We start from the raw sequence: 24,189 nt of genomic DNA on the forward strand, positions 1-24,189 counted from the left end.
TTAGTTACCACAATAGGGATATTCAGCTATGCTGATAGGATTATGTACACAGTGTGCATTCAGCATCGTTATACATTATATGTCCCGTAAAAAAACAAAACAAGAAAGAAGGTTCCATTAAAATTTAAAAACACAACGCTTCACATGGGATTCGAACCACCGATCTCCCACATTCAAACCACTGTGCTCTTCTAAGTGAGCTATCATTCAAACCACTGTGCTCTTCTAAGTGAGCTATCCGTTCACTGAAAAGATACTGAGCAGCTGGCATATATATATATTCTATCTATACTCGTACACAATGTTGGCCACTTTCTACACAACTGTACCACAGGCTAAACGATCATGAGACAGGTGTATATTTTATATCATGTGTACCAGACTGTGACAGACTATTGTTGACTGTGGGTGGTGTGCGTCTGTCTGTACTGTACGGTCGGCAGTTAATTTAACTCCGGACACCGGCAACTCCGGGGGGACACAGAGCCTCGTATACAGTCTGTTACAATAACATAGCGTGCCCAGAGCACCTCGCTCCGCACTTCGTGCAGTTGCTCTTGCGTCGGATTAAATTCTGCATCCCGGGCAGTCTAGTCACAGCTAGCGACTAAGTACAGTTGCGCATGTGCGTTACTTGCAGGAACTCAATTCATTATTTTATAGTGTTTTTGCTAGAAATGCCCATCCCTAGTTGTGACCCAGGGAAAGCTCATCTTAGCACACACATACAGGGACAGGTTTGCATACAACTGCAAACTCGGGGAAAGGTGGAGACAATAGAGGTAGCAATCCTGTGTGACATAATAACAACAACCCAGTGAACCCAATGGGGGCCAAGGTTGGGCATTGATATGGCTTTATCAATGCCGATTCCTTTTTAACAATCCGTTCTTAACGAATCCCTTACTGGTCCATTTCTTAATAATATAGACTACCTCTGTAGGTCCAATTATAACAGGGGTGTTCCCACATCAGAGAACCACATTGTCAAAGCATGAATAATGTGTTTTTTTTCCAATATGATTTGGGTATTTTTTAATAGTATGCCTATGAGATGGTGGAGAAAATATATTCAAATATAACTGACTCTGAAGGTGCAGGGTTTCTGCTGGTGGTGTCGTTACCACCTGCTGCCACACAATGGAGATGTAACAGAAAGAGAGAAAGACAAAGTCGGTTGTCTGCACACTTTGTTTGCTACGAGAACAGTTCTAATTATTTTAAATATGTTGCTGCCTTGACCTGGCAGGCCTGCTCCTCCTTTGTGACGGGGAGTCGAGTCAGTCTGACTCAGAGTGGATGAGGACTCTGTTCATTACAGCGGGGTGTCTCGTCTCCTCATCACTCGTCATCACTAAATACATCTGACATCTGAGAGAAACTTGAGTAGGGACACAGTTGCCAAAGATAAAGGCTATTCCTCTGAGGGAGGCTTTTGATTTGTCTTTATAACAGCTGAGTTTATTGTCTAAAGTGAGCCCAAGATATTTGAAGTTGTTGACCTGTTCTACCGTCTCGCCGTGGATGAAAGTGGGGTTCAATCCCAGTAAGGCGTGTGTTTGGAGTATTAATGAGCAGTTCTTTTGTCTTTTCCACATTCACATGACCATTGTGTGAAATGAGAAAGGGAGTGTTGATAGGCTGTGATGGGATGGTGGGGCAGGTCGTGCAAAAAGAATTTGCAGGATTTTAAACATTTCAGTCTAAATCACACTCTCTTCCAGTTTAAGCCCTGCCCACTTTGCTTTATCCGAGCACAAATACAAATACGAATGCATATAATGTGGTTCGTTGAACAAATGCATATAGAAATAGTAGGGCAGGGACGATATGCTGAGCTCCCGATTCGATACTATCATAGCACTTGGGTGCAGAGCCGATATATATTGCGATTCTTAAGTATTGCGATTCTATGATTTTTGCAATTCACTATTACAATTCACTGCAATTTTCGTTTGCTTTTTTAACACTAGACCATGGGGAAAAGTTTAATTATACAGTTGGAGACTATATATGAGTCATGTTTCCAAAATCAATGTCAGTCATTCTTTCTGAAATGTATTTCAGCAGCATGCATCATTGCGATACTGCATATAAAAGTGGTACATAAAATGTACAATGCACACAGGTGTCTGAATGGACCTGGTAGGAAGCATAGTACTGCAGGAATGAGTTCTGAGACCCGGATGTTAGGACTTCCGGTTCCCTTGTCTCAAAGTCAATGGGATTTTTGTATGGTCATGTTGGTTAAATGTCTTAACACGTTAACTGCCAACGACGTACTGATACGTCAAGCAGAATCCAACCGTTGACTGCCAGCGACGTATGGATACGTCAAAAAAAACGTTTTTTTTTTTTTGACGGTGGGGCGTTGATCAATCCCTTTTACGTCTCCTGTACAATTATTGGAGGTATTGAATGTGTATAATCTATTTTACCGACCCACTAAGTGTTGACAGTGCTCCCCCAGACGAGCGAAATCAAAGAAAAAGGGAGCATGCCATTCAAGGAAATGGCGAGGCGATTTTACAGTATTACATTCTCATGAAAATGGTTGGGGGAAAACGCTCTCGTTTTCGCACTGATTGCTGGCGATGCGGGATTGCAAATTTACATAATACATTACAGGTGGAACACACTTTGAAACACGCAGCATAAATATGACCAGAATCGCAAAAGCTTCTCTCAACCAAAACTCCCAAGAAGCGAGCGAGTCCATGCCGACTTCCTCAAACAGCAGCCTGCAGACAGGCACAGGAGAGCAGCAAAAGCACTGAGACTGTGACGGCCGCGGCAGCCAAGAAGAGGGAGGAGTTGAAGCAACTCTGCCTCTCGCTCTCTCCCTCTCTCTCTCTCTCTCGCTCTCTCTCTCTCCCTCCCTCCCTCTCTCTCTCTCTCTCTCTCTCCCTCTCCCCCTCTCACTAGGATTAAACCTAGTGCGTCTCCCTCCCGAGAGGGAGGGAGAGAGAGAGAGAGGGAGGGAGAGCGAGAGGGAGGGAGAGAGAGAGAGAGAGAGAGAAAGAGGGAGGGAGAGCGAGGGGAAGGGAGAGAGAGAGAGAGAGAGAGAGAGCGAGAGGGGGAGGGAGAGAGAGAGAGAGAGAGAGCCAAAAATGAATGGTTAAAGTGACAGCTCTATCGAATTTCACAAAAAGCCGTTTATCTCTGAATATTTTTTCTCATGCTAAAACCATGCTGTATTCAACTGATAATGCTTACATAACTACTAACTCTACAAACTAACTCTTTTAGACAGAGAAAGTACACATTCTATTAGTACTTTTGAGATATTGTATGTTCACAAACTCCAAGCAGAAAATAATCCTCGGCGCTTGTAAAAATGAGCCACAATCCTCAAAAAACGGCTTGGCAGAAGCTACCTACAGCAAGAAAAAAACGGCTGGCAGTCAATGTGTTAATTAAATAAGGTCTGTGGTTAACACAAAGGTTTATGGAACAGCAAACTTTGTGTTCAGCAAGATAATCTTCACAAATGAGGACCACTTTCATGATTTCTGAAGCGTATGGGTGATTTTTAAAATCGCGATTATCAGAAAACTCTTCAAAAATCATACAAGTGATCCTCATTTGTGATGATCATCTTGCTGAACACAAACGTTTGCTGTTTCATAAACTTTTGTTAACCACAGACCTCATTTCAGGCATTTAATCAAAATCCCATACAGAAATCCCATTGACTTTGAAACGAGGGAAACAGGAAGAGCATGACTTCTGGGTTGGCCTGCGGTACTCTATAGGAGGAAGTTAGGTACTCACCGGACTAGTAGCTGCTGACACACAGTGCCGTTCTCTGTGATCAGTTCATTCAACCGCATCTCAAGGTGAACCTTACCCTGTCAGACAGGAGGAGAGTGGGAGTGAAAGATAAGAGTGGAGATTTCAAGCAGATTCCCAAAGGTGAGAGGAAATCCCCAATCACTCAAGTAATGAGGTCTCAGTCTCACATGTTTCAAGTGAAAAGTCACATGTCAAGTTGCAAGTCCATTTGTGACATATCAAGTCATGTTACAAGTAGAAAGTAAAAAAAACAACAACAGGTGTTGAAGTCAGTGGTGCAGGTTTACTTCTCGCCCTCTCCCCGGCACAGTGTGTGTGTGTGTGTGTGTGTGTGTGTGTGTGTGTGTGTGTGTGTGTGCAAAAAAATAGCATATTAAAAAAAATATGTTTTGTTTTTATGTTTTGGTCGGGGTGAAATGTTATATGGTCTCACCTGATTCTAAAGATAGCTGAATTTTGGTTTGACCAAGTAAAATGATTTTTTATAAGCATTTTACAAAATGACTATGGAAATAAGAATGGCGGATGAAATCCCTTGGTTCGTAGGCCTAAACCGGAAGGGGGCGTGACTTTGGCTCTCTAACCTATTTCACAGAAAGACAGCTCAAATGTCTGCTCTGGGATTTACTGCGGATCATGAAATCCAAACTTCATTCAACAGTGATTATTTACAAAATCTACAGGCACATCAACGGTGTAATGTTATTCAATCATGGTAACGTTACCGTCAAACCAGTCAGTCAGACTGGATTGTCAGCCTGCTCAGGTCAGGATACATTTGTCACTCACTTGCCCAGACCAGACAGACAGCTGCCATGATGAGGTAATCCACTTGGCCGCCCACAGACTGGGTGGGTGGGCAAGCGTTAACTTAATGTCGATTGTTCAATCCCGTCGTTTATTGATAGTGCTTAGCTAGACTTAGCTAGATTTATTGTCTGTAAAGCCATCTGAGACATGCTTGTGAATTAGGGCTATACAAATAAAATTGACATTATTACAACAGAACACTACAAGTACTGTAAGTATATCCTCTACCCAGAACGTAAATAAACAATAACTTCAACAAGACATTCTATTTAAAAGCACTTAAACAGAGTCCAGGCAGCTAGTGAGTAGGATGTGAAAGACATTTAAAAAAGTAGCCATTGAAATATTTAAACTACGGTAATAAATCTCTCTGATGAAGAGGGCTATCAAGGGTAGCTAAATGAAACCATGTTTTGTTTTTGTGTACAGCAAATTAACTGGAGACTAAGTAATGGGAAAATCTAATAAAATAACAATGTTAAACATTAACTGGGATACTTCATGTAGCAGTGGTGGTAGTGTAGACTATAATATGACAATCCACTTGCTCACCCAATCAATCACTAAATATTTAAAATAGGGGAAAAAAAAATCCACTTCTTTTGACTTAAATTCCTATTTCTCTTATACGATCAAATACATTTTTCTGTGTCTGGTTGTATGATGTTGTTGTCTAGATGTATACAACGAAGCAGGTCCTGAGACCTTGGCCAGCTCTAGCTCGTGCTTTGGCAGTTCAGGTTAATGGAGGTAACATACTGTAGCGTGAGTCACGGCAGCTGTCATGTTTGTGAGTCTTTATGGGGTCGGATGTGGTGAAGGCAGCCTGCCTCGCCTTCGGAAGTGTCAAAGAGAGAGCGACAGAGAGTGCGGCAGTGTGAGAGAGAGAGAGAGAAAAAAAAACTCAACAAAAACGCCCACACACTTGGACTCTCCCTCTGCAATTCAGCAGTATGACAAGAGCTGAAATTGGATAGGAGGCAGTTCTTTCTGACACAACTAAGATATGCCTTTAGCTCATAAAATGACAACTACAGTAGCGAGCCAGGATTAAAATGGGCCAATATCATCAGCAAATCGACACTCTCACATTCCCATGTGTTTTAGCTTAGAGGCCTAGCCATCTGAATTCCCAACCAATGAAGATGCTGATGGTCAATTTGCCAACACATGAATCTTTGCCACAGACCACTCTTTTGTGTATTCATCTTGTCTCCATAACCCATTCCTGTCATTCATTGGCATGCAATATTGTTATTAACTGAGAAAGTTGACTATGACACCCATCGAGCAAACACAATTCATAGTACACTCATGCACCCACCCGGTCCACAAACCACATCATACACACTGATGTAACTTCTGAGTTGAAAGTGTCCACTTGTGAGTGAATCAGTGTAGCATCGCATGCCCAGAATAGACTGGCGTGGGCCAATGGCAGCTAGAGTCAACATGTTAGCTACGGCAGCACAGACGTTGTAGTGTGCTGCTGTAACACCAGGCAGTACCTGGGACGACCGGCTTGATAGTACTGGCCACCGGCTCAAATTGTTCCTACCAGAGGAGATGGGTGCGTAACCTCACGTCCAAAACAACCAAACCTAGGAAGATGGCAATGACAATCTTCTATTTCTACCCTCAGGCTGTGTCTCCCAGCCAGTTTGATCTGACCAGGAAAGATCAATGCTAAAGGTGCGTTCACACCAAGGCGGGGGGAAAAAGAGCTTCACTTGCTCGAGTTTGACCGTGCAAATTGTTCTGGAAAGTTGAAAAACATGAGTCACCACTCATTTGCACCCCAAACAGAGGTTGTCCACGACTTGCTGTCGGCCTATTGTTTTTTTTGTTTGTTTTTATATTTTTTCCCCAGATTTTTTTATCCCATTTTTATCCCCCATTAGTGCTAATTTAATTTATTTATCCTGGTTGCTGCTCCACCCTCTGCCGATCTGGGGAGAGACGAAACTGGCTCCAATGCTTCCTCCGAGACATGGGCAGTTAGCCAGCCGCTTCTTTTCACCTGACAGGGGAAGCTTCACCGGTAGGACATAGCACGTGGAAGGTTCACAATATTCCAACCAGTTCCCCTCCATCCGAACAGGCGCCCCTAACGACCAGAGGAGGCACCACATTAGCAACCAGGATATTGCATGTTTTGGTGAGGGGTTCCTATATGAAGGAAACCCCCAGGGGGCATGGGGAGGACATGCAAACTCCACACAGAAAGGCCCTTTTGACGACCCCACCCGGGCGGTGGGCACTCGAGGACATGCGGACGCGCACGCATTCCTTCAGCGCTCACAGCGTCCCAGGTGAGAATCGAACCCAGGACCTTCTAGCTGTGAGGCGACAGCTCTACCACTGAGCCACCATGCTCCCGTTGCTGTGGGCCTATTGTACGTTCCACCTGCCGTCTTCCTTGATGGAGAAAGCCTACAGGTCCATTGCAACAACAGTAAGGGCCCTAAATGGCTCCTCTCTTCTCCTGGCAGACCAAACTGTGAGGGAAGCAGATGAGAGCCACTTCAGTGGCTGAGCAGTGTGAGATACAACCTGTCTTCATTGAGCAGTGCCTGCAGAGTCCTTAGCACCATGATCACCCAGGAAAGGGCATGGTGGCTCAATTTCCTACTTGCGTGACAAGAAGAAGTGCAACAATCTGGACGAAGGAGCACAGCAAAGGACAAAGGGGTCAGCATCCTGACCATCGTCAGCACTGTTGTTGCAACAACGCAAAAGCAATGAGGAGGAGAAAAAACTAAAGCCATTCAGGGAAAGTGACACTTCTGCACTGTTCTACACCTCAGGTCTTTGCAGTGCCAGCATAGTCTGCAGAGGCTGCAACCATAGCTTACAGTTACACCTCTCCAAAAATGCAACTGTGCGTAGGATTTCCATCTCTTTTCCAAGTGGGCCCTGCTCACACACACACACACACACACACACCTTCTCACCTGGAAGCTGACCAGTACAACCACAGTTTGATCTGGTGGCCACTGCCACTGATCAGCTGGGTCAGCTCGGCTGGGGTTAAGGGTCCTGCTCAAGGGAAACCTCAGTGGTGTGGTAATGAGGGAGGGGCAAATGCTGCTTTTACACTTTCTCGACCCAGATTTACTCTGCCGGCCCCGGGGATTGAACCGACGACCTTCCACTCACAAGCTTGCTATATCCCAGAACATGCATTTCAAAGAATGTACATGTAAACAGTACTACTTACGGTATTAATTCCTTACCACCTCCGACTCCAATATTTCAAAAACAATATATCAAAATGCACAACATTTAAATAATAATACATTCAACTGAGATATTTGGATGAAGTCCCATACTCCCATTGCGTGATACATCACATAAAGTTGTTTTTCTGGAACCCACCTGGACTTCTGAGCTGGGATCTACTGGCTGAAGGCTGAGCCAATGCTCCTTCCCACTGTATTTACACAGGTCCTCCTTCCGGATGGACACCTTGCCTGAAAACACACACACACACACACACACACACACACACACACACACACACACACACACACACACACACACACACACACACACACACACACACACACACACACACACAAAACCAACTCAATCATTCAGGGGATAAAGTGTGTGTGTGTGTGTTTGTCTGTCTATCATTGAGTTTTCAACATATGTGTGTGTCTATCAATGACTTACCAACAGACAGGTCCCTTTGGAAAACGCTCTTGGCATAAACGTAGAAGGATAAACACTGAAATGGCCGTGGGATCTCAAAGTAGAAGTCCTCTCCATAGAAAGGGCTGCAAATTAAGGCAGAGGTTTAAACCATTAGTCGAGACTACTTTAATAAAACAAGCACATACGTACGAATACGATGTTCATGAAAAGGCCTAATCAATGATTTATCAGTTGTTTAGGCCGATAGTTGATTGTGTGCAACATTCAATGTTATTCAATTTTTTTTTACTGGCCCTACTAAAAGAGTGACTAACACTAGCTGCTGGTCGCGCCTAAAACGGTCGTTAGTATTGGCTTGGCTATTGTAATGGGTGTTCAAGTAAATTCACTGCCCATTTAACACCTATTTAACTCAGTAAATTCAATCTAAACCACTGAACACTCCTCCACTCATGTACATATTGTATATATATATATTTGATTTGATTGCACTTGTAACGTTGTGATTGTCTTTTAGTTATCTTTCCTACTTCTTTATCTCTGTATATTGACCTGACCACTATGCTGCATACAGACACATATTGTGGCAATAAAAGTGATTCTGATTCTGGTTGTAACGTGCTGCAAACAAAGTTACTGTCTCTTTATGTACATACGGTATTCCCATACTCTGAACGACTGACTATACAATACATCCTCACTGTCCACCACCTTGCAATGTATACAAGGTCCTGTGTATTACATCTTGCAATTAAATGAAACAATGTTACATTAATGCTACTGAAATAAGTATAAATAACATAGAACAAATATAGAATAGTAACGATATTAAATAATAATAATAAATAAATAATAGAAAATAAAAAATAAAAAATATAAGGGTATATCTTTAACCTTGGTGTTGCATTTGCGCCTAAACAGAATAACATCAATAACATAAGAATCTTAAAAACGGATCATATTCATTTAGGGAGAAACTAAAGCGTATAAGCGAGCAGAAGGTGGACAACACGGGGTGCCCTCCTCCTGACTCAGTGGGTTAGATGCAGCCACAATGATCCGTCAGAAAACAGACAGAATTCCTAACGGATAGGTTTCGGTCCGTTGGGCTGTTTTGGAACGTCAAGAAAAACGTTAAAAAAAAACGTCTGATTTACGGTAACGAAATCTGTGCGGCAAGAAAGAGTTTAACTTTCTGTCTGTCAAAGTGAATGTAAACCTGACACAGACTGATGTGTCTTCAGCGCTTCCTGGACAATACACAGCTCATATAGAAAATGAATTGAAATGAATGGAGACGGACAGACACAGCGGATCAGTGTGGCTGTGGCTTTAGGCTGAATGGTCTCTTTGCAATCTAGGTTTAAATCTGTGTCACAGCCTTTATCATGCCTTCACGCCCACACGTTTCCTGTCTCTTTCCTCATTATACTATCTGATCATGCGCAAACATTTACCGATGAAACGGGGGCCAGGACAACTCAAACCTGAACAATATCTAGAAAGTGCTACAAAAGAGAGGGCAAACTAAACCGCTAACGGATTTGGAGCAAACCCTTACCTTCTGAAACTGTTGTAAATGTCTCTATAAATGCTCCAAACATAGTACACCAAGGCACAACTATATACTACTAAAAATAAGACAAGCCTCCAAAATTGGCAACATCAAGATACAAGATGTTTATATATTGTCACTTGTGAAATTCTTGAGCTGTGTTGTGTTCCGTTACATATCGTCGTCATCATCGTCATCATCATTATTGCCTCACCACACCACCATCATCATCAACATCGTCAGTAAACGTCGGTCATGCTTGTTATGCATCTTATTGGTACATCAACATCAGAACATCCTTGCCCATAAATAGAATATTGCATATTGCCCAGGGGTTTGAGAGTCATTATTGGGTGGTTTTATTTATTATTTAAATTTTAGGAGTCGGGTGGCTTGGGGGATGAAGCGGTTTCTCAGCCTGCTTGTCCGAGTTTTTGGGGTTCTGTATCTCCTCCCTGATGGTAGTAGCAGCCTAGCAGGGAGAACATGTTGTTGAGTGGGTGGGTTGAGTCTTTTGATTATTTTCCGGGGCCCTCTTGAGGGACATCAAATTTTAAACACAACCAACATTGGGTCAACCTAACCGGTCTTCTTGACCCAGGTCTGTATTTAATTTGAAGACAGAACCTTCCTTCCATCAAGTCAACAATGATTAAACAACAGAGGCCAAATATAGCAGTGAAGAGGTGAGGTCTCTTGTGTTCAGCAGCACAACACTGGCTGCCCTGTAGGAGCTGGCAGACAGACAGAGGACAGGATCCTCTGTGCCACTCGGCTCTGCCAAAGTAACTACCTCACGACCCCAGATGGGACCAAGAGCTGGACAGCTTGTCCTGACAGCCAATTGTAGGTTAAGCACTAGTTCCATGTACATGCTGGATGCAGATGGAGCACCTGTCTCAAACAGGCTGAATATACCACTCAAGATTGTCATACTGGATGTTTCAAGTCAAATTGCAAACATGTACAGTGTTTCAAATCAAGATTCAGTTGAGTTGCTTTAGTCGGGTTGATGTACTGTATGTAGGAGGTCAGTTCAATTGGAATAAGTCTCAAATGAATGGGTTGCTGTGTAGGGATGTAAACCACTGAGCACATACTCACTGGGTACCTACTACCTACATAGGCTTGTTATCATAAAGCAGCCAACAGGAGTATGGTTTTGAAGCCAAATAACTATTCAGAGAGCTATGTGCCGTGTCCTATGATAATTGACGTTTCCATTTTCTGAGAATTATTTGCGAATACAGGAATAGCGTATAATGTATAACACACAGTCATACTGGTATAAATGTAATCCACAGGAATAGCGTATAATGTATAACACACAGTCATACTGGTAGAAGTGTAAGCCTGCTAGTAGTGTGAGAACTATAGGGCCTAGTTCTCACACTACTAGCAGGCTATAGGGTCTATAGACTCTATGAGTACCACAGGAATGACGTATGATGCATTTTTGTAGGCTTACCCAGAAGTTCCTGCGCTGCTGGTTCATAGGGGGAAAAGGCAATGGGATTTTTGTATGGGAATTTCGGTTAAATGCGGACCACTTTTATGACTTTTAAGTGTAAAAAAAAAAAAACGCCATTTTTTCAGTAAACGCTTCATTTCATTTCATGTATTTAACTGAAATCACCATACACAAATTAGGATTATCCCTTCCCTTTTACACCTACGAGCCGGAAGTGTTTAGCAGCAGCCATGTTTTCCGGTCTATAGCGCCTTAATCCCTACAATGACGCTTCCCTCTCTACAACTTATGGATGGTGAAATATCTGGCCCGGCACTTTCACAGAGAGGGTTTGTGCAACACATCCAGTGTGTGCTATGCAGCGTACACCCACGCATCCTCCAGTACATCATCATGCTCACGTGGAATGATGTAGCCTCCACACACTCTGAATACACTCACACACACACACACCCACTATACTCCCTTCCTTTCTGCTGTCATCCTAGCTTCCCAATAATGTGATGTGACGGTGCTAGTAGGTAGAACCACTTCCCTGCAACTGTTTGAACATGCCTGCTTTATCTGAGGCATCACCTTCAATTAAAGTTTCCGTTCAGCCTCTGTGTCTTAAACCATTAGGAATAGGATACCATACATTAGGAGAGAGTCAAGCATCAACACATAAAAAACACACAGGGCCAAATTCGAGTGGTTATTAAGAGGTGTCTATGGTCACCACTAGAATTTCTAACTTTGATACAATACCCAGGAAAATATCAATATGCGATACCATTTTCAATACCATGGGGAAAGAAAATGAATCAATCAATCTTTCTAGAAAACTGTACATTCTAAGTTGCATATTATCGTTCTTGTTCTTGTAAATAAACTATTTACCAATGTACAACTGTACGGTACCTTGCTTTGCCATAAAAATATTCTTAAAAATAAATAAATCTTTCAACACATTTCTGATTGACAGGTGTCGATCGCAATCATGATTTGCTCTTTTTTATTGAGGGGAGTGAACTTATACTGTAGGCGGCGTGCGCACACAACACGTGTGAACGCTTTGGGAAATCATGTCGAGAGCGCTTTCATTGCGCACAAAACAGCGCACGGAGCGTTTTTTTGTGTGGCCTCTGTGGCGTGCAGGTCCTTCGTCGGCACCACTGTAGCATTGTTTGCTGACTGAAGTTGGGTTTCCATCCAAAGGTATCGCAAATTTTAACCTAATTGCAAAAGCAAAAGAGGGGAAAAAATTGCACATTTCCATCCACTACTGTTATGCATAATATTAGGAGGTAGTGAATAGGAGGCACAACCAATTGACGTGATTAAAACATCGCCAGTCACCAGTTAAACCCTCAAAAGGTGGAAATTAACCCTGTTCTCTGAATAAATGTGAGGTAAAGACAAAGCTTCCATAAGGAAAACATGATGGAAAGCTTGGTGAGCAGTGGCAAACTGCTGTCTGCCTCTGCTACACCAACAACACCCAATACACCTACTACGCAATACGTCTCCGTTGTCTTGATATGAAAAACATCTAGTATTAATTTGTCTTGATTATACCGAGGTACATAAAATGGGTTACCAGGCACCACTCTTCAATTCATTCAATATATTATAATCCACAGAGCAGTTAAGTTCCATTAATTTCAAATTGCATGGTTTTTGAATGGAGTTTGGTTAGAGATTCGCTTAATCTGTTTCCACTGCACTGAGTCGCATTTTCCTTTTATCGAGACACCAACTTTTCCACCTCCCTCAAATGTGAAAACTTTTTTGCAATATTTGGAGTTTTTTTTCGAATTTTGCAGTGTTTCCACTCTGGTTTTTTAATGCACAAAATTGGAAATGCTCATTAAAACGGGTGGATTGGAAACCTACCTTGAGGAAACAACCGAGCTGACTGCTACTAGTGAGAGGAGGGGCTGTGGGCAACACGGCAGGGTGTGTGTGTGGCTAGTGGAGGCGGAGAAATAATATGTTTGATTTTTCATTAAGAGAAAGCACTGCTGGTTATTGACACTGTTGCAAATGAGTATTGTGTCCGTTTACAATTTTAAACTGAGTATTGATACTTATCAAAGTATCGATACTTTTGAGAACCCTTGTGTACAGTAAACAGAGATTGAGGTAGTGAAGTTGAGAGTGACACACGAAAGACAGGGGAGAGCGTGGGAGGACACACTTCCTCAGACACTGTAAAAGCCCTTTGAACGGGTTTGAAATCAGGAGAGAAAAAAGCTGTTGTGAAATAGAAGGCAGGCCCATGTTACAGTGAGCTGTGCCAGACTGGAGGTAGAAACACTAAGTTCCCTGATGTCCGTCTCACACACCTATCTGTGAATGGCTTATAAACATGCAGCCTTTTGGAAAATGGCTAATTTTAGTCTGCATGTTTTTGATGTTGCCCCAACTTGCCTGATACCCCCACAGACTCTGAATCATATTTTTGCAGTTCCAGTTGAAACCGGATGCTACGCATTGTCCGCTGTGCTGAAAAGGTGATCGGATGCAACCTGCCATCCCTTCAGGACCTGCACACCGCCAGGTCGCTGACTGCTCCTGGCTGCCTCCCGGGGGAAGGGCATGCCATGTCTGGGTCAAAACCACTGAGCTAAATAAAAATGGAGAGAGGATCTCCATCTCCTCCCTGTATGCTCTATTGAAGCCAAAATCTTCTCAGATCAGTGAACCAGAGTCTGCGCAGTAGCTCCGTTGAGTTAGAACCTCTGAGAGCTCCACGCCCCTCTGAACTTTCTTATGTAGAGCTGCTGTTTCTAGAATGCGCACAGTGCGTTGCGTATTTATATACAGTCTAGCTCTGTAAATATGGCACTTTAAGTTGTAATATTTTTTGTCTCGCCAAAAGTAACCAGGAAGATTCCCACTATGAGATCAGTTTATCAAAATGACGCCTGTACGAAAATCTGATTTTCGTTGTCGGAGATTGAAGCTGTATCAGCCAGACAAGTCAGACCTCCCCCAATATCCCCTGACCAGCTGGCTCAAGAGGCCAGAATGCCCCTACCGACATTAACCTACCCCCCCCCACCCAAATCATACGTCACTTACCTAAATATAACTGTTGTGGAATGGCAACTCCCTGTAGAACTGGAAATGAGCTGGTCATGAGATGGTGTTTGGAACTGGACTCCACCTTGACATTGACTGCGTGGATGAGAAAAGATTTAGGGGTAACCTGCTCACCTGAGGCTTTTGTCAAACACCCTGGTGCGGAACACCTCCTCTTGATCAAGACTGATGGTACAAAAAGTACAGAGATCCCGTTGTCGATTTGGCCCCGAGACTGGACCCAGGTTCTTAGCTTCACCTGCAGGGCCAAGACAAGAGCATCATTACAATCAGGACTGGCCTCATAACAGAGGTGTTTCCATGCATAAGACTCGCTTTTATGTATCATACCCTCCCTCCCTACCATGCAGTCACTACACAAACATCCCTTACATTTTATATTGTACAGCATTTGAAAATGTTACATTCACATTAGGGCTGCCCTCGACCAAACATTTTCATTAGTTCATAGTCATTAGTTCAAGTGATTAATCGATTAGTTACTTGATCATTTGTCGCACATCCTTATACGGCTGGGTATTGGCAAGGACCTCACGATATGATACGTATCACGATACATGGGTCGCGATACGATTGTATCATGATACATTGCGATACAATACATATTGTGATATATTGCAATACTCTACACAATTTACTGAAAATTAAAAAAAAATAGAGCTAAAAATGCACACTGTGTGCCACCCAGGTAGTGTAATAATATGTACATCACTTTATATTGATAACTTAGTGGACAAATTTAGTCAAAACTACTGAGTGTTGAGTGAAATGCACTGAATGCACTGAAATAAAAAGTATTCTTATTGTGTCACTGACCACACGGCTGTGCTAAAAAATCGATATTGGAAATATCGATACGGATCGATACAGTATCGCAGAAAAAAGTATCGCGATATATTGCCGTATAGATTGTATTGCGCAGCCCTACATCCTTAGTTCCCCAGCAATACACCCGCCAAGTGTGAAGTAGATCGGACAAACGGTTGTCAAGATACACACACACGCACACCTTCGTAGTTTGATGGCATGAAAAATCACACTGCAGCCAGGGACCCAAAGTTGCAACCTCCAGTCCCGGTGGCACAGGTTTCAATCCCCATTCAGGCTATACTGTATATAATAACATGCTGTTATAAGAGTGAGACTGATTCTTCTGGCATGGATTAGTTGCATTATTGAAGCTGAATATAGCCTGAGTTTAATAGGGTCAATGCATGCGATTGCAGCTCTCTATGCTACACTAACACTTCTGAGATATGCTTTCATATTCAACATCCTCCTGTTGCATTTGAGGCTTGCAAGAGGCTGAGTCTTGCCAGTTCATGGCAAGTTGCAGAGCGGATGTAGCTGAAGTAGCTGAACTAGACTACACGCTCATATGTGGTTGAAAACATGAAACATCAACTTCCTCACATCCTCCTCAGTATAACCAATGGCGACAGTACAGCGCTGATTCACAAATGACAAACACCTTTGTAACACACTCACCACCCGCATGCAGGCAGGCAGACCTAGCGATAATGGGCAATGGTTTTATGTTATTGTATATAACACATACGCAGGAAAAAATGCACAAAAATCAAAGTCAGATAAGTGGGTAGCATTCTATCGACATCTTCACAATGAGTCAGATTTAGGCCGTGTGTCCATATGGCTTCTTTTCCTAAGCTCCAGCGTCTTTTTTCAGTTGTTTCCAATGAGGAGAGAGCGTATGCAGGCGCATACAGACGTCTAGAGAAAGTGTGTCAAGCTAGCTTTCTAACGTTATTTTCAATCTGCTTGATTGCATATTGTGCGCTGGGATCAGCGCTCCCCAGCGTACTTCCAGCGTTTAACTGTCAGAAAAAGAAGCTCTATGGACACACGGCCTTAGACTGATGGATTACAGGGGCATGGGCACTAGGCTAGACTATATTGGTCCTGTAGGTTTGAATATTTCACCCTAAACCCAGGGGAGAAACTGAGAGAAGCCAGCACTTGGATCAGCTCATTAAAGGAGAATTTAGGTATTTTTCAACCTGGACCCTATTTTTAATGTATAATTAAATAAATAATGTGAACATTTCAATCTTTGAAATTGATGCAGTATTGACCAAGATCGCTTCAGTTGGCAGCTGTTTTTCCCAAATGCCCCTACTGCACTAAACAAGCTAGTTTTTACTAGAGCCCGACCGATATATCGGTCCACCGATATTGGCCGACATTTTTTTATTTTGTCATTTTTAAGTCATAGACAACATGTTGTGTGTATATTTGATCTTTTTTCTTAATTCAGGTTATATTTTATATTTGTTGTATTTGTGTTTTTGTATTTCTAGTTATTTATAATGATTAAATCCCCAGTTAAGTTTACGGTTTCATTGCATTGATGTCATTTTGGACAATAAAGTTTATTGATAAGCTGTAAAATATCCTGCCTACATTACATCTCAAGTCATGTCGTCATATCTTTGTCAAGTGTTTGATATTTGAGGGATCATTGCAAAAACACTGTGTAATATAATGTGTATATTTAATATAAGAATATCGGCCGATATATCGATATCGGAAATTTTTTACACCCTAATATCGGTATCGGCCTCAAAAATCCAGTATCGGTTGGGCTCTAGTTTTTACCACACTGACAGGATCAGATTATTTCAAAGGGATAGCTTCCATACTGCTCACCTGGCGTAATCCAAGTCGCCACAAGCCCTGAGATGCCAAGTTGACTTGAAAAGCCACCAGGTGCTCGAGGAAGAATAAATCGGGCACATCCAGCTGCACATAACATGGCTATATTTCAGCTAAAAACAGGGTGTAAATGACATCTTTTCAAGTCAACTTGGCATCTCAGGGCTTGTGGAGACAGGGATTAGGCCAGGTAAGCAGTATGGAAGCTATCCCTCTGGAATAATCTGATCCCGTCAGTGGTAAAGACAAGCTCGTTAGTGCAGTAGGAGCATGTTGGAAAAGCGGCTGCCAACTGAAGTTATCTTGGTCAATACTGCATCAATTTCAAAGATTTCTGTTCAAGATACAAGATGTTTATTGTCACTCGATGTACAAGTACACACGTGTGAAATTCTTGAGCTGTGTTGTGTTCCGTTACATATCGTCATCATCGCCTCACCATCACCATCATCATCATCATCAACATCGTCAGTAAACGTCAGTCATGCTTGTTATGCATCAACATCAGAACATCCTTATCAATATTACAAATCTGTCAGTGCATGTATATTGCATGTATGTTCAATCAATCAATCAATATCCTTTATTTAACCAGGTAAAAAACTCATTGAGATTAAAACCTCTTTTCCAAGAGCGACCTGGCCAAAACGGCAGCATAAAGACAGTTGCATCAATACACACAAACACAAAATAAACAAATAAAATATAGTCAGTCACACACTCAGGAAACAATAGTTAGGTTACACCGCAGGGCAATCACAAGAGCCAAGAGAACTAATTTCTCTGTCTCTTAAAATTGACCTGAATGTTGCTGTTGTCCATTAAATATTCACATTACATAGTTATACATAAAAAGGGTAGGGTCCAGGTTAAAAAATACATAAATTCTCCTTTAACATGTTATTAATAATGGCCCTTGACACATGCATGTAAACACACACACATGAATAACTATCTTTATTTCCCCTCAAACAGAAACATCACCCTGTGAAAACCATAAGCCAAAGGTTGGACAGCGTGCCGCAACAATGGTGGCATCACTCTGCTCTGAGGTCCACTTAGTCCATTGTCTCTTTCCTACAAGTCCTCACCTCAATTATCCTGATTATGGCCGGCGTATATCAAGGCATAAGCAAATCAAAATATAAAGGCTATGTCAAAATTGATTTATTAGTGGTAGATTCCGTGCCTATCAACACGAGGGTCGCAGGTTCAAGCCTCAGTGTTGCCTCTGGCTTGGTTGGGCAGGCATCCGATACAGGCACAATAGGCCGTGTCTGCAGGTGGGAAGACGCATTAAGGGTATGTGTCCTGGTCGCTGCACTAGTGCCTCCTCTGGTCAGTCTGGGTGCCTGTTCAGGGGTGGGGGGCTATGGGGAATAGTGTGATCCTCCCACATGCATTGTCCTGCAGGTGAAACTCCTCGCTGTCAGGTGAAAAGAAGCGGCTGTCGACTCCATATGTATCGGAGGAAGCATGTGCTAGCCTGACAACTCTCCTCAGATTGGCAGAGGGGCTGGAGCAAAGACCAGGACAGCAGGGGGGATTGGCCAAGGACAATTGAGTACCACAGGGATGACGTATTTTTGTAGGCCAACTCATCTAGTCGTCTAGATCCGGTTCCTGTGTGTGTGTGTGTGTGTGTGTGTGTGTGTGTGTGTGTGTGTGTACGTACGTGTGTTTGGGGGGGGGGGGGCTAAAAGGGAAAGAACAAAGTTTGAACGAGGAAGAATGAAGTTTCGTAAGACAGCAAATGCCATAGCTTCCTCTATTTTGTTCTGCTTACGGTTTTCTCATTAATTCATAGTAGTGAAACTGACTCCTATTACTGTGTGCCTATGCATACTTTTAGCCTCGCTGGTGGCACTATATTCTCCTTAGAGCGGACAGATACAAATAGCCACATACCTAGTCATGACATGGACTACACTAACTAAAAAAATATCTAGACTCTAATAACCTAGTTGCCTAACTGCAGATTATTTGGCATTAACCACCAAGTTGTTCAGAACACCTACCTCCTGGGAGTCAACAAGTCTATAGAATTGTCCTCTCCCATTAAGACAAAGCAAAGCCACTGGGAGATATAGGCCTAACGCTTGGTTCACCCCAGAAGCATCTCAGAAGATGCATCTCAGAAGATGCTTCTGGGGCAACGCGTCACAGAAGCATCAAGCAGGAGCCTTGACATTCACACCAGAAGCGCTCCGTTTTGGTCGATGCCTCGCTCTGTTTTGCCCCGCGCCGGTCACAACTTGTATTGACTTCATACCTGGCTGCACACGGCCGCTCGCATCACCGGTCAAAAATAGACCCGGCGCCGAAACTCTCGAGGCGTTGCTTTAGCATTGGATATGAGTCTGGTGTGTTTGGGCTGTAAACTTAGCCATTTAATCAATGAACTGGGACACAGTCAGTCATGGTTAGGATGGTGCAGTGGTGGATGCTGGCCTTACTAGACATCTTGAATCTGACTATTCTGCCAAAAACAAGAATTAGACATTCAAACAGGCACAACCTCCTCCTGGCAGATCCGCCAAATCGACCAGCTCATGCATGAAGATGACGAATCTGGCTTGCATGCTATTTGGGTAAAACCCTCTACTTCCAATTCAGACTCAACAGTAACATAGAAAAATCTGACCAACATGAACTGTTTTTGAGGCATCAGCTAGCTTAGCCTCGATGCGAGAATCAGCCTTCATTCTTCATTCTGACTGAGTCTCGAAGGAGCACCCCAATATAAGGTTGCAGGGTCCGCTAAAGTGGCCTTACATCTTCACTGACGTAGCAATCACAATTAAACAGCACATATCTCCCCCACAAAGGTTGTTATTTGAAAAGGATAATCGGTGTTCCCAAATATTGCGTAGTTTCCAATACCGAGCCCTTATAAACATGCCAGAGCCTGTAATTTCTGTCTTTTCCATTGAAAATGGTCGTTGTTGTTCTTCCGCTTCCCAGCGGGGAAGCAGCGCCATCTCTGTTGCGTCTACGGGTGGGAACCCGTAATTACACTTGCGAAGGAACAGAAAATACAGGCTCTGGCATGTTTATAAGAGCTCAGTACTACGCAATATTTCGGAACACCGATTACCATCCTTTTCAGATAACAAACTTGTGTGGGAGGAATGTACTGTTGTATTGTGATTGCTAACGTGTATTAAGAGATGTAAGGACACAGGAGAAGGACTGTCTCTTTAACCACTTGGTCACTCCAACCCCCCCCCCCCCCCCCCAAATAGAAAAAAATAAACAAACATACATACAAACAAACAAACCAACAAACAAATGTGGGCAAACGATATCCAGTTGCATGGTGATCGTTATAATAAGGCAAACAACAGTATAGACATGTAATAATAATAATCAATATTTATAATGTATTTGTAACCTCATCTTTTTAACATTATCAACTTCATTTACGATGACTAACGTTAGTGGGAATTTACATAATGAAGATTTATGTCAGCCCAAAACCCTCGACTACATCGCGGGCGCTCCGCTGCCTGTGGTCTTGGGGCTAGCACATTATTTGGCTTGCAAAAGCCATGGTAAACGTTAAAAGCGTAGCCACAGTGGAGTGGACCTGGCTGGTGGTAGCCTCCTTTGCCGATGCCGATGGTGGTAGCCTCTTTTGCCACTAACGTTAGCTGCCTAGCTTATCGGAAAGCTGAAGCCACAGAACGGCAAGTTCTAAAAACGTTCACTACTTTTTATTTTAATATAGACAGTGTTTAAATTCCTAACACTAACCCAGCTAATGAGGGCAGTTTATTGGATGGCAGTGGAGCGTCCAATGAATGAATCATTCACAACAAGCTAGTTAGTAGTAGTAGGAGCTGCTGATAGCATGCTAGGCTAACTTAACCAGCAGCCGACCGATTGAACTGGCTATCCCCCGTGTCGACTGTTGACACACCGCGCCCCTCCGGCTTTCCCCTCGCCGCTCGTTTCTTTCCCCGACATCTCTCTGTGAGAAACGGATAACACCGCTCGGCTGGCTGTTCAAACTTACATATTTTCCCCCGCAGGCTCTGTAAAATCCGAATTCTCGCGTCGTCTTCTTCCGCCATGGTCCGACCTACTGTTGTTGCTGCTACGGTACATTCAACGCTGGTTTATCATATCCGTTTATGAATGCAGGCAGAGTGTGGGGCCAGCCCACTGCAGCGTCACGCAAGGCCCCGTACACACTTGTGCTTTAAAACTTTGAAGAAATCTCTCGCTTCCTCAGTTTACTTCGAACTGGCACGATCTGGACAGATTGCATCGCATGTGAGGAACACGTAGCATACTTTGACAAAATGTCAGTCCTTCTTTCATCCTTTGTGTATGTAGCCTACGTGTGTTAGTCTCTAGACCAGGGGTGCCCAAATTCTTTCCCATGAAGGGCCAAAACTCAATCTGGGTGGAGGGCCGAGGGCCAAAAATAAACGTTGTGGAATTACATTAAAATGTATTGTGTTTTATAGAAAATTAACATTCTAAATCTAAAATAACATTTCAATATAATAATCTACTTTTTATCTGTTTGGTAATTGTAATAATTTGCAATTGGTTATATATATATTAAAAAAAAAACATCTGCATTTGTGGGGAGCTTAAACATAATCAGTAAACACCCAGTTCAAAACAGTTGTATTTTCCACCTTTGTAATCAAGAGAGAAATTTGACTTAATTCACAACTTGAAAAAAGGTAGCCTAAGCCTACTTTGAAAATCCGCTTTATTGTCCATCTTTTGTAAACAATTTGCCATGACAATTTGCAGGGATGCAATCTCAGGAGTGAACACAGTCCGCAGCCACATTCAGACACTGTTTCACAGTCACCACATGAAAAAGCTTGTCCACCCTTTGCAATCAGTGCAGATATCTGATAACTTGCCCGAGTTGCATTCTGGATTAAAAAAAAATCTGAAGGGGGGGGGGGATTCAAAATCCGTGGCGGGCCAAAACAAACAGAGTGCGGGCCCACAGGCCCCAAATTGGGCACCACTGCTCTAGACGGTAGAGAGAGAGAGAGATGTTCATGTGGCCGTGTGTAAGGTAAGAATGTACTAGTGAATGTGGAGTGAATTAATGCAACATTATTGGAAATGATGTAGCACACCATATTCACGTCAAAATGCTTGGAGTGGCCAGTAGCGTAAATTATGAAGCTCGAGGGGGGTTAGCAATGGCATTGTGCGCAAAAAGAAAGAGAGGGAAATAATCGCTGTCTGATATATATAATACAGTTAGGTGACCAGACGTCCCGGTCCCCGGCTGGAGCTGTCCCTGAAAATGTCCCCGATTTACTACTGGCGTCTGTGGCCGATATAGCTCTAGCAGGCTCATTCTTAAATCTCGAGTGAAGATACTGTAACGAATCAGGTATTCGTCCAGGAACCAGGAGACTTATAGTTGGTACAGGCTTTTATTCACGGCTTCACACTCATTGCTACGCTCCTAGCTCTACACACGTCCACTCCGCTTCCTCACATATCTTGACTGGCATCACACTCCGACAGGAAGTCCCACTTACACCCCGTTCCCCACAGGAACAACCCCACACATCAGTTCCTAAACCCCGAATCACCACATTACATGTCAAACCCCAGGGTCGCTACAATACTTACAGGGTATGACTGTAAGACCTACTCAGCATCCATTGGGACCAACAATGCCATGCTACCTTGTCGGGAAGGGGGCTAAATAATGAATTTTGAAAAACCGGCATATGGTCAATTTCAAAGGGGACCCTTGACCGTTCTCATCTCAAGATATCTGAATGAGAATGGATTCTATGAGTCAATGTTTTGATTCAGGCATCCAACAAGTTTTTACATGTTCTGCTGCAGCTCTTTCACTAGATCTTGAACAATGAAGAAGCAATTAGGACTCCACCGAAAATACTTTTTGAGATCTGAGGCTATTCATAAAACATCCGGCGCTGTAGGTTCGGAAGGCCAGGCCAATGCTGCTGGGGACTATTGTGTTGAAATGGCAATACGTTGGCTTGCCTACCAGTAAAATTGGTGTCACAGGAGTAAGAATAAATAATTTACTAGGCTGCTATATTAGCTTTTGCTAATCAGTATGAGCATACAGTGGAGTGGTTCATATAGAGGCTATTTGCACATTTCCATGTCTTGGGTGAGTGACAGGTCAGCTAACCTTTCTGATATGATTGCAGAGTATTAACCATATTTGCTCCTTCTGTCAGTAACTGCTGGTACAGTGCTAGATGAGGTTGTTTTCTGATAGTGAATATACATTTTAGTTAACGTTACCGATACCATAATTGGGGCCATCTTTTAGTTTTCTATAATAAGAGTTTTCTATAATTATGAGATACACCAGGATTTTACAGGGGTTTGTTTAGTCAATGTCGTTTGGTCCACTTAAACTCAATCTATCATCATAAAAACTCATTCCAAAAAAACTGGAAGCCCCTTTCAATATGATCTCCTTTTGGTAGCCTAGCAGAATGATTGACATCCTGTGTTCACTCTTCTCCTCCAGGTGATGTTGTTTGCTTGGGTGGAAGCTTGGGCCTAATCCGCAACACTGACAGAATCAGGCACCCTCAGAGATGATTCAGGTAAGTGCACTGGTCCCCTGCTACGGTCTTGCACACTGAACAGGTTACCTCTAATCCCGACATTGTACCTATTTATATTTGTGCATATATTGGTACTGCCCTCAAGTATACATGTAGCTACTCAAACATGTGTGTCTTGCAGTTCTCAAGTGTGCCTTCAGAGTTTGCTGAGATGCCAAGTTTATTAACATGGGCATTGGGGGCAAGGCTCTGGCGGGCTCAGTTTTAAAGCTAGCGTCATGATACAGTATATACCGTATGAAACTAGAAGACCTAAGGAATCCATTGGTACCAACCATCTCAACATAGCTTGTTGGCAAGGGGGCTAAATAATGCTCAAACTTTAGTCAAAATGTTGGCAAGGGGAAAACTGGCATGGCCATTTTCAAAAGGATCCCTTGACCTCACCTCTAGATATCTGAGAAAGGGTTCTATGGGTAGGTGGTTTAGGGCTATGCACATTGAGTTGCATGCACTTTCTCCCACTATCTGTAATGTAATGTAGGTAGATAAGTGAAACTATGATCAATACAATCATTATTCTACATTCT

At 42.9% G+C, this 24,189-nt stretch overlaps 1 protein-coding gene across 1 annotated transcript in view; it reads right to left on the bottom strand.

Annotated features, from left to right (window-relative positions):
• Nucleotides 1-21,140, bottom strand: part of rasa2 (RAS p21 protein activator 2) — a 56,007-nt gene extending 34,867 nt beyond the window's left edge. The window contains exons 1-5 of the mRNA XM_083636361.1: nt 21,070-21,140; nt 14,493-14,616; nt 8,284-8,387; nt 7,984-8,078; nt 3,775-3,851 (exon numbers count right to left, since the gene is read on the bottom strand). Of these exons, the coding sequence (XP_083492487.1) occupies nt 3,775-3,851; nt 7,984-8,078; nt 8,284-8,387; nt 14,493-14,616; nt 21,070-21,127 (458 nt within the window). The 5' untranslated portion in view covers nt 21,128-21,140. The remainder of the gene's footprint in view (nt 1-3,774; nt 3,852-7,983; nt 8,079-8,283; nt 8,388-14,492; nt 14,617-21,069) is intronic.
• Nucleotides 21,141-24,189: the final 3,049 nt, after the last annotated feature.

Source organism: Poromitra crassiceps (assembly GCF_964638095.1).
Source record: "Poromitra crassiceps genome assembly, chromosome: 5".
NCBI lineage: Eukaryota > Metazoa > Chordata > Actinopteri > Beryciformes > Melamphaidae > Poromitra > Poromitra crassiceps.